The sequence below is a fragment of the Vombatus ursinus genome, unplaced genomic scaffold (assembly GCF_900497805.2).
Source record: "Vombatus ursinus unplaced genomic scaffold, bare-nosed wombat genome assembly UNPS02011431.1, whole genome shotgun sequence".
Classification (NCBI taxonomy): Eukaryota; Metazoa; Chordata; class Mammalia; order Diprotodontia; family Vombatidae; genus Vombatus; species Vombatus ursinus.
In genome coordinates, this window is record NW_020951209.1 from 75,632 (window position 1) to 91,084 (window position 15,453).

Genomic DNA, 15,453 nt, shown 5'->3' on the forward strand with positions numbered 1-15,453 from the left:
TCTGTAAGGACTGAGGGGGGTGGGTAGGACTTGGCCCAGTATAACCAGAGTAGACCACTCTAAAGCTTGCCCTTGTCACCTTGACTAGGTGACTTGGGCCTCTGGGAAGGGAACATTCCCCTGGGGTCAGCTCCCTCTTAGACTCCTCACATTGCTTGTTATGATGGTGAACTCACAGTAATGCCTTTTGGGTGATTAACATCTCCATTGTTACGAAATATGCTACAAAATACAGATGCTATGCACATTATTTTTGCAGGTCAGTGTTAAGTTGATTTTGTTTTTCGTTTATGTTTGATAACATTGTTAGACTTAATGGACGAGGAAATATTAGGAAAGCAATTAAGCCATGGTCCCCTAGGACCAAATTCTTCCTATGCAGAACCTTTCTTACAGGTGGGAATGACACTAGGAAGGAAAGTCTCTTCCCCTAGCTTTGTTACACTGGTGTGGGTGGATGGAATTACTAACTCTTCCTCTTCTTCCAACCTCCTTATGAGAGAGGGTCTTTCCCTGAAGAGACAGGGGTTAGAAAAAGGATGTAAAAGAATCCTGCATGATAGTATAGCTAACTTTCTCCTACCATCCCTCTCAACATAGGTGCTTCAGCGAGGAGTCCTGTGTCTCCATCCCTGATGTGGAGGGCTATGTTGTGGTCCTCCAGCCAGATGCCCCTCAGATCCTACTGAGTGGTATGACCCACTTAGCACGTCCTGCTGTGGACTTTGAAGGGCCGGAGGGAGTCCCTCTGTTCCCTGAGCTCCAGATCACCTGCTCCATCTCCCACCAGGTGGAGGCCAAAAAAGATGAGAGCTGGCAGGGTACAGGTAAGGCTGCCCTAGAAGCAAAGTCAGAAGGAAAAAGGAAAGGTCTTTAAGTAGAGTTGGGAAACAAGTTTCTCATAAAAAGAAAATAACTTGATTTTAAAAGAGGAATTAGCATAAGCACTTGGCCCTCAGAAATAATGTCGGTGGGAAGAGGATTGTAGGGAGTTTGGGGATCGTGGATTGGAAAAGGTTCTAGAAACACCAGGTGGTGTTTGTCTTCACAAGAAATGACTGCAGAAGGAAGAGATCAGGCCATGAGAAGATAGTTGTCTTCATAGGGTTTGGAGGTATCCACTGCTTCTGGAGGCCTTTCATCTGTGACCCTTTCCTTTTTCCAGTGACAGACACTCGAATGTCCGATGAGATTGTGCACAACCTGGATGGCTGTGAAATTTCACTAGTTGGGGATGACCTGGATCCAGAGAGAGAAAGCCTGCTGCTAGATGCAGCATCCCTGCAGCAGCGAGGACTGGAAATTAGTAATACCTCTGCCTACATCACCATTTCTGGTTAGTGGGACCCCAGGATTATTTCCACTTAGAATCATAACCGGGAACTCTTCTGCCTGGGATAGATTCAGTGGGGGGTAGCCTAGAAGCCAACCTATCAATGGTGCAGTTACACCAGGAGAGGAAAAGCCAATCCTCTAGAAGACCTGACTTGAATGATTGACTGTCCTTGATTCCTCTCCTATCCCCTTACTCCCACCTAGGTGGATGGGGTGGGAGACAGACCATAGAAGGGGAAAGCCACAGCAATGGAACACTGGGGATAGTAGCCTAGGGACAGGTCAGGGATCAGGGGTGGTTGCAGGGGCTAATGGAGGACCATAAGTATCCCCCCACCCATTTCAGCACCCTGGAGCTCATTAGAGCTCTGCTTACACCTTTATTTCACTTTTCCCTAGGAGCTAACACTTAGGAAATAAGGAGAATCCTTCCTTTTAGGGTCTAGAGATGTGATCAGATGTCATTTGTATCCTTCCTAAGAGAGAAAACTATCTTATATGTTCATACCTAGTGAAAGTGACTCCAAATTCAGGCTCTAAATATTTGCCTTTCCCCTCTTTTCCTCCCATATCTTTCTGTATGTAATCTTCTAGAGATTCATCCACATCGAAACAACTGAATTCAATGATTAAACACATGCTTTGTTCAAGCCAGTGTGCTAGATCCTGGGGACACAAATACAAAAGCAAAACAATCTGTTATTCCATCAATCACCTACATTTTCTCTCTCCCTGTTCACATTTGCAGGTGATGCAATGCTAACAGGGATAATGTGATGCCAAATTCAGGACTAAAAAAGACTTCAACCAGCCAAAATATTGAACTGAACCAAATCAGATGAAAATCAGTAGGAATCAATGTCAAGTCTTACCCTTAGGTTCAAAAAATCAGCATCACAAATAGAATCAATGGGTGAGGCAGAAAGTATGGCTACACAGAGGTTTATTAGGAAAAAAGATCTGAGGGTCTTAGTGGACTGCAAGTTCCATGTGAGTCAGGAGGGTTTAATGGCATCCAGAAAGAGCTAATGTGTCAGTAGATTGCATTAAGAAAGGAATAGTATCTGAAATGAGGAAGGTGGGAGTCCTGTAATACTCTGCCCTGGTCAGACCACGTGCCCTACAAGAATCATTTGAAAAAACTGGGAAAGTTTAACTTGAAGAAGAAAAGACCTAGCAGGAGACATGAGAGTGGTCTTCAACTATTTAAAGGACTCTCGCATGGAAGAGCCAGTATGTATTTGACTTGTTCTCTTTGGCCCTGAAGGGCAGAAGTAGGTGCAATGAGTAGAGAGATCTGAGAGTGGCACATTTAGGTTCAATCTAATGAAAAACTTCCAAACAATTTGGGCTACCCAAAAGTGGGATGGGCTGCCTCATGAAGTAGGGGGACCTCCCTCCCTAGAGGGTCTCAAGGGAAGGCTGGATGAGAATACTTGCTGAAAATGTTGCCAAGTAGATTCTTACTCAGATAAAGGTTGGCCTAGTGGGCCACCATAGTCCCTTCCAACTACAAAATTCTCCTATTCCTTCACTCAGTTCATGTGCCTACTAAATCCATTCAATTCAACAAGCATCAATGACTTATCCAATGAACTCTCTACCTATTTATGTCAGTCTGCCTATTTATTTTCCATCTCTAATAAAACTCAAAGGTGCTATAATAGTATAACCCAAAGTTATAGCCTCAATATCTGATTAAAGGGAGAGATATAGGGTGGTAGCATGTTATAGTGGAAAGAGAACTAGAATTAGAGTTAGAAAGGGCTGAGTTCAGATCCTGATTACAGACTGACAGGGGCAAGGACTATGGTTTTCTGGTTTTGTTTTGTTTTGCCTTTCTTTGTATTCCCAGCACTTAGCACAGTGCCTGGCACTGAGTGCAAGCACTTAATAAAATGCTTTTTGACTGATTCAATCTCTTGGTGCCCCAGTTAATTCTCAAAGACTATAAATTGCAGAGTAGTTGCCAATCTGCAACTTTCTTCATTGGGAATTCCTTGTTTCAATGAAGTCATTAGTCCAGTCCAAAAAAATTAAAATTGTGGCTTCTGAAGGTAGATTTCTATTTCTCCAGAGACCAACCAGCATATCTGTTAGCCTGTCTTTTTCTCCATTAATTTATTTCTTTCTCCCTTTTCATTTTTTGCTATCTTTCTTTCAACTCCCAGTCCTACTTCTCTCCCTTCCTACAGGCCAAAGAGCTGTTAGTCTATCCTGTATCTCTCAACTCAGTAGGGACCCCCAAAACATACTGCTTTTTTTGTGTCTTGTTGATTCTTCGGGTTTTTTTAAGCATCACTAATCACTTCCTAATAACGCCTCCAAGCCCTAACAAATAGAAACAGTTTTGCAAAACAGGGTCCACAACTGCAGACATAATAACTATTGAGACATAACAAACTAATGTTAAGAGGCTAGAATGTTGTATCCTTTACTACTTACACTTGTTTCTTCCCTCCCTCCCTCCTTTCCTCCTTCCTTCCATCCTTGCCTTCCTCCTTCCCTTCTTTCTTCCTTCTTCCTTTCCTCTCTCCCTCCTTCCTTCCCTCCTTTCCTTTCTCCTTCCCAACTTTCCCTTCCTTACCTTTCTTTTTTCTTCCTTCCCTCCCTTTCTTGCTTTTTTCCTTTCCACTCTCTGTCCCTCCCTCCTTCCTTCCTTTTTTTTTTTAGATCATATATCCCCATCATATTTTATTAAGTTCCACTGACAAAGAAGTTTACAGCAGTTAGATGCAAAATTCAGAATACAAAGTCTGCACAGGGAGCAGCTGGGTCAGGGGAGGACTATGGGATCCCAGGTAGCAAAGTTTCAGGTGAAAGCGAAAGGTCCTGGGGCTCAGGCCGCTCACATCATAAGGAGAATGAGGGGATGAGGCAAGGAAGAAATTTTAGGAGGTGTGATTCCCCTCTTCAGGAGTTAAGGGAGGTCACCATTTGGATCATTCCTCTTCTTAAACAACTGATGCTTCTCTTCCCCTGACCCCCCACCCCCCCAGTGAAAGACAGTGCTTCATAAGCCCATTAGGATTGTGCTTAAGGTCATGAGAGCCACAAGGCAGCCGTAACTCATCTCCTCTCATCCACATGTTTCATCTAGCTTCACTACAGGTGGGCAGTGCCAAGGAAAGAGAAGCTGGGATTAAGAACAGCCAGAGCCTGCTCCTGGCTGGGCCACAAACCTGATGCCCCTTCCAGATGCAGGCATTCCACATGCTCATAGTGCTGGCTGGGTCTTCTTTTTTTCCTACAAAGTCACATCAGTGGAGCCTAGGCAGAAAAGCATTATTAGGAAATACAAACTCTCCAAAAAAAAAAAACCAGGAGAGACCTAGCACCAAGCGTTCATTTCGGCCAGCTCCATGCTGCCCTAGTCATGCAAGGTTCCAACAGCTATTCCAAAGTCAGAGTAAGTTAATAAGAGGCCTCAGCTTCATTAAAAAGGTAGGTGTGGCAAAACTTAAAATCAAAAGGGCAAGAGAAGGTGAGAAAAGCAAAGGGAGGGCAGGCCCTCAGGCAGTCCCCCAGTTCAGGATAAAGGCAGGGTGGGGCTGGGGAGGAAGGGGATAGGTGTGTTGCTCAGGATGGTAGAGGTTTATGATTAGACCTCAGAGGAACCCTTCACCTGCATTACTGCCCCTTCAGTAATCACCTCCTATTTTTTTATGTCCTCTGGGACAGCTAGGTCTCATGCTTCTTTCTTTTGATTTCTTGCTTCATACTGTAATGTGTTTTTAATAATTCTCTGTACAATGAGGTCTACACTATGAGCATTCCTTTGTTCTTTCTTCCCTTCCCTTCCCTTCCTTCCTTCCTTTCTTCCTTCCTTCCTTCCTTCCTTCCTTATTTCACTTACCTGATGATTTAGCACTCAATACTAAAAGATACAAGGCACTAGCTTCTTCCATTACTTAGGGTCACTGTCCTAGCAACCCCAGCTAAGTGATGTCTTAGTAGGTAGGAGTCTGGAGACTCCTACCTATGAGTCCGGAGAATCACCTTTAGGCTGCTAAGGTGGTGGGTCCTGTCTGGGTTGTGCCAAATCACCTTCCTGCCTCTCCAGGAGTGGAAAGCATCACAGTGTATGAGGAGGTGCTGAGGCAAACACGCTATAAGCTGCGACATGGGGCTGCCCTCTACGCAAGGAAATTCAGGCTTTCCTGCTCTGAAATGAATGGCCGATATTCCAGCAATGAGTTCATTGTAGAGGTACAAGATGACTTCCCCTCCTTTTCAAAGCTCCCTCCAATTGGGAGAGCCCAGTGGGGTTGGATAGCATGGGCTAAGCCTCTTGTTAGTGGGGTTGGGAGTCCTAACATTAAGAGATGGTCCTGCCACTGTTTTAGGTGAAGGAATTAAGATGGTAAAAACTGGGGTTTGGGCTTGGGAGTGGTAAAAAGTCTGAGGAAGGACACCCAAAGGTCATTGACTCTTTGTCTGCAGGCGAATGTACTGCATAGCATGAATCAGGCTGCCTACCCCAGCCATGTGCTCAGCTCCCAGCAATTTCTACACAATGGACACCAGCCACCTGCGGAGATGGCTGGACACAGCATAGCCAGCGCTCACCAAAACTCCAGTAAGTAAGGAAGGCTAGGATAGGACAAGTAGAGGGGGATACTGGGTGACAGTGCCAGGCACAGTGCTGTCTCTCCACTTGATAGAGGTAGGTGGGAAAGAAGGGAAATTGTGAGGTGAGTGGGTGTGTCCAGACTTCTCATCCTTTCTGGGCCCATTTTACTTTGGAACCTTCGGCCAAATGATAAGTTTCCTTTATCTTTATCACTAGCATGATGAGGTCTGGTTGGGATTTCAGGCTGTTGCTACTGCTGGTGCTTCCCCTCCATCACATTATGTCAGTCCTTGACCTGGAAGAGTCTCCTATCAATCATATTTATTGAGTGTTTGATATGTGCTCAGAACTGCTGCTTGGGGGGAGATATAAGATAAGTTTTGATCTGTTTGATCTGTCAACATGAAATCACAGTTACTGAAAACTAGGTTTATTACAAGAGAAATCAACATGCAAATGGAACCCAAAGAGTTCACAATCCATACAGAAGAGTGCATATTTATGACAGTCCAATAAAGGGAGGAGGAACACGAGAGGGGGAAGTGAAGTGAAGGTGGGAAAAGGACAAAACCCCTCCCAAAGGGGAGGGGCAAGGTGATGGCAAAAGCCTCATTCTTTCCCCTGGGGAACTGCTAGATTATGAAGAGAGAATGGTCAGCTTATCTGCAAGGGTCCCAGCTGCACAAGCGCTCTCAGCCTAGTGCAGACTGATTGGTGCCTCTCTTGACTCCCAAGGACACACAGGGAGTTTGATTTGGGATGCAAACAACAAGTTATGTCAGTCAGGGGAGGCTTAATTCTTCACAAATCTAGGTCTTTAAGGGGTTCATGTTCAAAACAAGACTAGCACCCGTGGAAAAAAATAGAAAATGATCAAGGGCTGAGCATATTGTCATTCTGGCACGGTGATTGCCTCCTAGGCAGCTAGGTGGCACAGTGGATAGAGTGTGGACCTGGTTCAGGAAGACCTGAATTCAAATCTGAAATCAGACACTTGGGCAATTCACTTAATCCTGTTTGCCTCAGTTTCCTTATCTGTCAAATGAGCTGAAGAAGGAAATGGCAAACCACTGCAACATCTTTGCCAAGAGAACCCCAAAAAGGGTCATGATAAGTCAGACATGACTGAAAAACCGACTAAACATCTGCCACTACTCAAAACATGTTTGGAACCTCTCTTTGGATTTGCTTTTAGAACCAATTTATGAACTATATGCATGTACACAAGTACATACACACACACATACTCTTAACCTCTTTATTTTATAGCCATACATCCTTTAACCAAAAATAATATTACCCAGCTTGATCACCTACCTTTCCCATCAGACTAGGATCTAAATGATTTTTAACTCTTTCTGAAAAAAACAAAAAACAAAAACAAAACAAAACAAAAAAAACCTTCCCTTATGGGATGAAGATTTACCACCACTGGAAGCAGAACAATATTCCAATTGAACTAGATGGCTTCTGGATTTTCCCTGATTCCCATAATTGTGTGTCAGGGACTTTGATGTCAATTCCATAAAATGAAATTCCATAAAATGAGTTCCAGAAATTTGAGCCATGGCAACTTCACTGAGATAAGATAATGAAGCCTCTCAAGGTGACAACAGTCAGGAGCTATAGAATATTTTAAAAAAGTAAAAATGGGTCATATTCCCTTACCTCCAATAACTTTTAAATACTGCAGGAACTTCAGAAATGGGAGGACTTAATATATGTTAGAGTAGTCAGGGCAGGGAATGGCATCTGATGACTGATAGGATTTGCATAGACAGGAAGAAGTGGAGAATGGAAGCTCATTGTTCAGTCAAGCAGTGCCATGTAGGCCAGAATGAATGTGATGTGTGAGGAAGAAGGGAGTGAGGGTATCAGGGACCCTTCTCTGATTGGAGCTAAGGGGATCTGATGAGAAGGGGTGGGAAATAAGTCTGGGGGTTTTGAATAGGGCTTTGAATTAGGAGTTCAGACTTCATGTGGTGGGCAGGAGGGGGCAATTGTGGATTTTTAAACTCTTTATCTGCAGCCAACTTAAAAAGTGATATCATCCCTGCCTTTACTCAGCATATTTCTGGCGATCTCTCTCCACATCCCCTTGAATGCGATTGGGGGTAATGTGAATCTATTTTTCGTATAACTAAATCTTGAGGGTCTGCAAATAGATCATCTTTCTAAAATTTTTTTTCTGTATTTCCAGTGGGTCCATGATTATTACTGAGAATCTTCCTTCCTTTAGTCAGTCAGTTAAGAAACATTGATTAAGGGTTTACTATGTGCCAGATGGGGCAGCTAGGTGGTACAGTGGATAGAGCACCAAGATTGGAGTCAGGAAGATCTGAGTTCAAATTGGACACTTACGAGCTGTGTGACCCTGGGCAAGTCATTTAACCCCTATTTGCCTCAGTTACTCATCTGTAAAATGGGAACACACTGAAGAAGGAAATGGAAAACCACTCCAGTATCTTAGCCAAGAAAACCTCACGGACAAAAGTCCATGGGGTCATGTAGAGTTGGGTACGACTGAATGACTGAACAGCAATGTACCAGGAACTGTGCTAAGTGCCGGGAATACAAAGAAGGGTAGAAAGATGACCTCTGCTCCCAGGGAACTCACATTCTAAGGGAGAAAACAACATGCAAAAAAAAATTACACATAAAAGATATAAATGGAAGCATTAAAGGAAAGTACCTCAACAGGGAAGGCACCAGCATTGGGAAGGGCAGACTGCCAGTGATATTCCCACCAAGTCTTGAAGAAAGCCAGGGGAAGTACAAGGTAGGGATGAGGAGGGAGGGCAATTCAGAAAAGGCACGGATGAAGCGTCCTGTTGGAGGAACTGCCAGGGCAGAGTTGTTGTGTTATAGAGGCCATGGAGGATGTACAGTGTGAGGGGACTGGACAAAGAGGAAGGCATCGGGTTGGAAAGGGTTTTCAATGCCAAAGGGAATGTTTGGTATTTGATCCTGGAGGTAATAGGGAGCTACCGTAGTTGACTGAGAGAATGTCAAGGGGTCGGCGGTAGGGTGACATGGTCAGACCTCTGCTTTGATAATGTCATCTTGGCAGCTTAGTAGAGGATGGATTGGAGTGAGAAGAGACTTTGAGTCAAAGAGACCAGGTAAAAGTCTAATGTGGTAATCCAGGCAAGGGAAGAGAAGGGGACATATACATGAGATGTCATGAAGTCAAAAAAGATAAGATTTGGCAACAGATTGGATATATGGGGTGAGAGGGAATGAGAAGTAAAGGATGTCACTATGATTTCAGCCTAGGAGACTAGGAGAAGGATGGTACCCTTGACAACAAAAGGGAAGAATGGAAGAGGAGAGGTTTTGGAGAAGGAGGTGAAATGATGATGAGTTACATTTTGAACACGTTCTTGGGCAGTGGCTGTGTGTAGTCAGATAGCAAATACGTTGGCGTATTGGCACAGACCAAACACCACTGTGAGAATAAAATTGCTGCTGGATGAAGTGGGTGGGGAAGAAAGATCCCATAGATCTAACAAAACCACATTTAAAAATTTTTTGAAAAATCTGATGTTTTCTTGGAAGCCCCAGAAAGGAGCAACTCTTCCCTCCTCTTTCCTCCCGCATATCATTGCACAGTTAGGACACATTGATCTAACTGGCTGCTCTCTTCTCGGGGGGATGATGCCAGTGCCCTGGGGAGCTACCTCTGAAGAGTCTGGTCTAACTGGAGGAGGGGCCTATTGTGTGGGTTGTGGGATGGGTCAAGTCTCACCTAGCCTGGCTGGCTGCTCCTCTGTGATGCGGGACTGGGCATGTGTGTTCAACGGCAAGACGGTATGGAAGAATTATTTTCTACATTCTGCTGAGCTTATTGTTCTTGAAGTGTGTTGCTGAGTGAGTTTTTCCAGGTGCTATGGGAAGGGGTAGTCTGTCCAGATCTCTCTGTATCTATAAATTTGCTTTTCAGGGTACAGATGTATACTAGGATAAATATACTACTTATACGTAGGCTTGCGTGGCCCATTTATTTGGGGTGTGGCAGCGGTATATATATGTTGTGCCCCCTCAGGTAACTGCGTCCCTTCAGGACCAAACTCTGGGCCTAATGGATTCCTCTGCAAATAGCTGGATCTCTGTGAGCCCAAGTGGATTCACAAGTGTTATGATTCCCCATCTATGGGTTCTAGGCATGTGCATGAAACTCTGGGACCTGGGGCTATGGCTAGGGAGATTGTATTTCTATATGTTTTTTCATTTGCCATATGTATACACACAGTCAGGAGCTAGAGTTGTGGTCTCGAGTATTCAATCTGTGGCCTCTACAGCCCATATTGGCTGTGTCTACATGTTTCTGCTCGGGACCGCCTGGGTCACCCAGCTGGTAACAAGCTTGGTGATATTGCATATACAAATCTACTGGGCCATACTGAAATCACTCAGGGATTTTCTCATGAATTCCTTGCTTAAGCAGTTCATAACATGGCTGGTCTTGGCAGTCTTGAAGGCTAGCAGGTATTCTATATGTGTTTTGTCCCAGGTAAGGCCAGTCTTGCTCTTTGCAGGGGTGTTTGCCCGCACAGTCTTGGTGGGCATAGGCCTAAGCCTGCATCTTTGCTTTGCTGCTATAAGTTCAAAGGTCTCAGTGAAGGTCCATGCCCCACTCCGCCTCTCACTGCCCCTCAGATTCCATGCCCCAATGAACTTGAGAGTCAATTTGAGGCGACTGGATAAGAGTCAAGGGAGGGAGAGAGAGGAGCTGAATAGTTCTCAGGGAGAGAACTTGGGGAGGCAGGAGCTTCAGACTTCAGAAAATCCCCAGTCCACAAGAAAACAGAAACCATCAAGTTTCCAGAGGGAGTTCATTTCAGGTGGGTGAATGGAATAGGGTGTTGCTCCATCATTTAATTTTTTTCCTGTCTTGTATACATATATCTCTTCTTCCTTCAATCTGGAGCTGCAACTCTTTCTCCCACAACCATGTTCCTTCTTATGTTCACCTTCAGCCTGATTCTTTCATTCAGGTCCAAAAGCTACTCCTAGTCTCCTCAGTTCTAGTGAGGCTTATGTAGAAGTGATGTAGCCTTGAGAAGAAAGTAGCAGTGATCCCTTTGCATGTGCTTTTGGTTGCCTCCCCTTTTCCTCTGCCCTGCTTGGCCTCTTTTCCTGTGCTATTCCACCTCGAGAAAAGACAGAAAAACTGATGCTGTGTCTATTTTTAGAGGTGGGAAATGATTGTTCTCCTTTGCTCATAAACACCCTGAAAATTGGGTGGATTGAATGTTCCTCTCGCTGGGCATACTGCCTCCTCTATTTGCTCATAAATCTCTTCAAGCTTTCTTTTTATCTCTCTCTTGCTCTTTAGCCCTATTGTTTTTTGTCAGTGATTTTTTTTTTTTTTTTTTTTGGCGAGGCAAATGGGGTTAAGTGACTTTCTAGTCACACAGCTAGTGAATGTTATGTGTCTGAGGTCCTCCTGACTCCAAGACTGGTGCTCTATCCACTGCGCCACCTAGGTGCCCTTTTGTCAGTGATTTAGATAAAGATTTAACTGCCATGTTCCACAGATTTATAGAAGACACAGTGCTTAGGTGGCTTGACAAAATTGTTGATGTTGTCCAGTCTTTTCAGTTGTGTCTGACTTTTTGGGACCCCAATTGGGGTTTGCCATTTCCTTCTCCAGTGTATTAAGACAGACGGAGGTTAGGCAATTTGCCCAAAGTCACACAGCTAATAAGTACTTAAGGTTGGATTTGAACTCAGCTCTTCCTGATTTCAGACCCAGCGTTCTATCCACCAAGCCACCTTGCTGCCTTTGACAAAACTAAGATTTCAAAAAATCTAAACAGGCAGAAATTATGGTCCATATCAAAAAATATGAACTTGAATATGGACAAATATAAGGTCTTGAACTTAAATTTCAATAATCAATTTTATAAAGTGTGTCCTAAAAGTCATAATGTAATTTTAAGCTTAAATGTATATGCAAGCTGGGAGAGACTTGGCTTAGTAGCTCATGTGAAAAAAGGCTTAGGCTTTACATACTAGTAACTTGCAGTTTCATGTACAATCTTTTTTTTTCCTGTTCTTCATTGTACATGGACAAGTTCATATTTACTGGTGTTCGTCAAGTTCAGAATAACAAAAAATATTTAAAAGAATGTCTAAAAAGAAAGATAAAGACATAGGCCCTAGGGGTTTTATTTGACCAAAAGTTCAATCAATTGTGATTATGGCTACCAGAAAAGATAATTAAATCTTAGTTTGCTTTATTAGATGCATAATATTCAGAATGGGGAAGGAATAACCCACATGGCATAGTGGGGAGAGTCGAAGACTTTCTTTCAAATGCCAGCTTTTCTATTTAACTTGTAAGCTTGGGCAATAATTCAACCTTTCCGTACCTCATTTTTCCTGACAGATAAAATGAGAGATTTGGACTTGGCAATCTGTATGTCCCTAAATCCTATGATCTTATCCATACTGCTGAAATCATTGCTCCCTGAAGTACTTAGAGCAAGGGTGGTGATAGTCCCTGGGCAGCTGGTCAGAATACCTCTAAATAGAACACTATTTAGTTCTGGGTGATGGCATACCCTTAGGAGTTGATGAATTGGGGTGCATCTAGATGAGGACAACCAGGATAGTGAAAAGATTGAAAAGAAATGTCAGAGAAGAAATTATTCAGAGAACTGAAGATGAAAGGTTATCATTTCTGTATAGCCCCAGGATATAAGCAGCTAGAGGGGAGTTAGAGGGAAGGACATTTTGGTTCAATGTAAAGAAAAACTTTCTTAACTTGGAGGGTGTGATTTTGTTTTTTGTTTCTATTATTATTTTATTTGTTTTATTATTATTTATAGCTGTATTTCAAAATAATTGATTTCTTTTATAATCCTACACATTTTGTACATTTAAAAATATTATTTTGAGAAGGCTTCACTAGATTGCTGAAGAAGTCCACAGCCCAAAATAAAGTTAAGAACTCTTGAATTAGCTCTGTCTAAAACCAAAATAGGATGCCTTGTGAGATGGTGAGTTTTCATCATAGGAGGTGTTTAAGCAGAAACTTCATGATCATCTATCTGTCAGGGAGATTGTAGGGTGGATTTTTGCATTGGATAGGCATTTAGGGTAGAAAATGTCCAAGACTACTTCCAACATTGAGTCCACGATTTAGCAGTGGCTATGGCCTATCTTGCCTCACCCTATTTCCTAGTTTAGTCCTATTTATATCTTTGCATCTCAAGTTGAGGGTCATGGTTTAAAGGACTTGGGAGATCTTTTGGGATCTTTTGGATTTTTGGAGATTGGATTATCCAATCCCTTCATTTAACAGATAAGGAAACTAAGGCCCAGAGAGGTGACTAAACTGCCCAACTTAGGTAGTTATTGGTAGAATGTGGATTTGAACTCATTTCTGTATCTATTTAATCTTTTTTTTTTTTGCATATCAGTATCTTTCTTTTACTTTGTGTTTATGCCCTTTGGCGCCCCCTGCTCTTCTCCCTGGGAATTGCCCCATGCCGCCATCTTCAGGATCTTCTCTTCCCCTTTTCCCCCACAGTGGTTCCTAGTGCAGCGACTCTCATCATTGTGGTATGTGTGGGGTTCCTGGCACTCATGGTTGTCCTAGGCCTGGTACGGATCCATTCCCTGCACCAGCGTGTCTCAGGAGTTGGAGGTTCCCCGGGAGCCTCAGATGACCCCAAAGACCCTGACCTTTTCTGGGATGATTCAGCCCTCACCATCATTGTTAACCCCATGGAGGTGAGTGCTAGGGCTCAAGAGTAAGAAGGTAATTCTAGAGAACAAAGGCTGGGGCTGGAACTTGGGCCAAGAGCTGGCAGCCCAGGTCTACCAAGGAAGGGGAAAAGGGAACATCCTGGCTGTACTGGAGGCTGGGAGTGGACTAAGGGAAGTGTGACTGAGGAGGCAAGGCACTAGCATGTATGATGGGAGCACTGATTCTTTTCTCCTTTACGCTTTTTCTTCCCCTCCAGTCATACCAGAATCGGCAGGCGTGTGTGGCAGGGGCTGCTGGGGGGCAGCAGGACGATGAGGACAGCAGCGATTCGGAGGCAGCTGACTCTCCCAGCAATGAAGAGAGGCGCATCATTGAGTCGGCCCCACACCGCTACTAAGGCCTCTTCCCCAGAGAGAGATCACCCTACCCAGGAGAGAAGAGACAAGAAACACCCAAGAGACAAGGAAGGAGACATCTTGAAATAGAAGGACAATTGAGTCTGAAAGAGTGAGACCCTTTCCAGGGAAGTCCCTGGAGTGAGCTATCTTTGGAATCCTACTCTCCTCCCCTCCCTCAAATAGTGTCTCTCCCTCTTCCTTGTTAAACCTTTACTCCTGAGCATCCACTCCCATTCCCAAGAATCTTCTTTCCCCTGTAGGAACCCAGGATGCTTATATTAGAAAGGGGGATGAAAGGACCCTCTTGGGTTACTGATTTCCCCTATGGCAGCCAACACTACTGGTGTTTCTGTTCCTTCATTACTACTGACTGGGCTTAATAGCCCTTTCCTACACTTCAGGAAAGTCTAGTAGCAATGAGGTTGAGGGAGTGACAAGAGAAAACCCCCCTTCCCTCCTCTCCCTTTAAGCTTTTAATCCCTTGATGTGGACACTCCATCCCTTGGTATTCTTTCCCTTTTCCCAGTTTACTCTGGGGGGGTGGGAAGGTCCCCCTTCCGTCTTTCCCCTTCCCTACCTCTTTCTAAGGTCCCTCCATTCTATCTTTCACCCAGCCCCCTCCTCTAGTCTTGGGGTTCTCTACATCCTGTACCTGCTTCCATGGAGATGGGTCAGGGGATGGTGGAAGAGGTGCCCTGGGTGTCTTATATATAATGTATATTTTTTCAATGTTATACTGAACACAGCCCCTGTGTTCCTGTGAGCAGCTCACAGCCTTGTGTCACTTGTCATCATGTGTCAGCTCACAGCCATCATGTCTGGGAAGGGGGTGGGCTTGGGTAAGGGTGGGGCACCTCCTGGGGTTTTCAAATAAAAACAACTCAGAAAAAAAATCCCACCCCATGAGCTGCATCCTGCCTGCCTGATCTGGGATGGGAGGGGTTAAAGGAGGGAGAAATGGTCTTCCCAATATCCCAGGGAGGGCTGGTGGAGGGGAGAAAAGGATGCTACATTGGATGGGGTGAATAGCTTTTGATGACTTCCAAAAAATTTCCCACGGTCATTTCTAGATAATTTCCCATGATGCTAAACTACTAGGCCGAGCTTCCAATAGTAGCATAACATCAGTGCTTTCCTCCCTGCCTCAGTCTGAAAAAGTAAAGCAAAGGCCATAGACCCCTAGGCAAATGTCCAATAGATTTTGATATTCTGGAGGGGCAAGGTGGAGAAGGTTCTCTCATGCTCCCCCCTCCCCCCATCTCATGGTCACATCTAGGAGCTCTTTATTTTTCATTCCTACTTTCACGTCCCAAAGGATCAGTTTTGTTTGGTAGAAAATTCTGGATTTGGAGTCAGAGGGCCTGGGTCAGAATTTCAGTTCTGTTACTTACTATCTGTACGTCTATAGGTGAGTCATTTAACCTCTC

At 44.1% G+C, this 15,453-nt stretch overlaps 1 protein-coding gene across 1 annotated transcript in view; it reads left to right on the forward strand.

Annotated features, from left to right (window-relative positions):
- The window catches only part of CLSTN3 (calsyntenin 3), a 30,321-nt gene extending 15,472 nt beyond the window's left edge, over positions 1 to 14,849 (forward strand). Inside the window, exons 13-18 of the mRNA XM_027856439.1 lie at positions 601 to 827; positions 1,166 to 1,336; positions 5,399 to 5,544; positions 5,779 to 5,914; positions 13,449 to 13,651; positions 13,885 to 14,849. Of these exons, the coding sequence (XP_027712240.1) occupies positions 601 to 827; positions 1,166 to 1,336; positions 5,399 to 5,544; positions 5,779 to 5,914; positions 13,449 to 13,651; positions 13,885 to 14,025 (1,024 nt within the window). The 3' untranslated portion in view covers positions 14,026 to 14,849. The remainder of the gene's footprint in view (positions 1 to 600; positions 828 to 1,165; positions 1,337 to 5,398; positions 5,545 to 5,778; positions 5,915 to 13,448; positions 13,652 to 13,884) is intronic.
- The last annotated feature ends 604 nt before the right edge of the window (positions 14,850 to 15,453 follow it).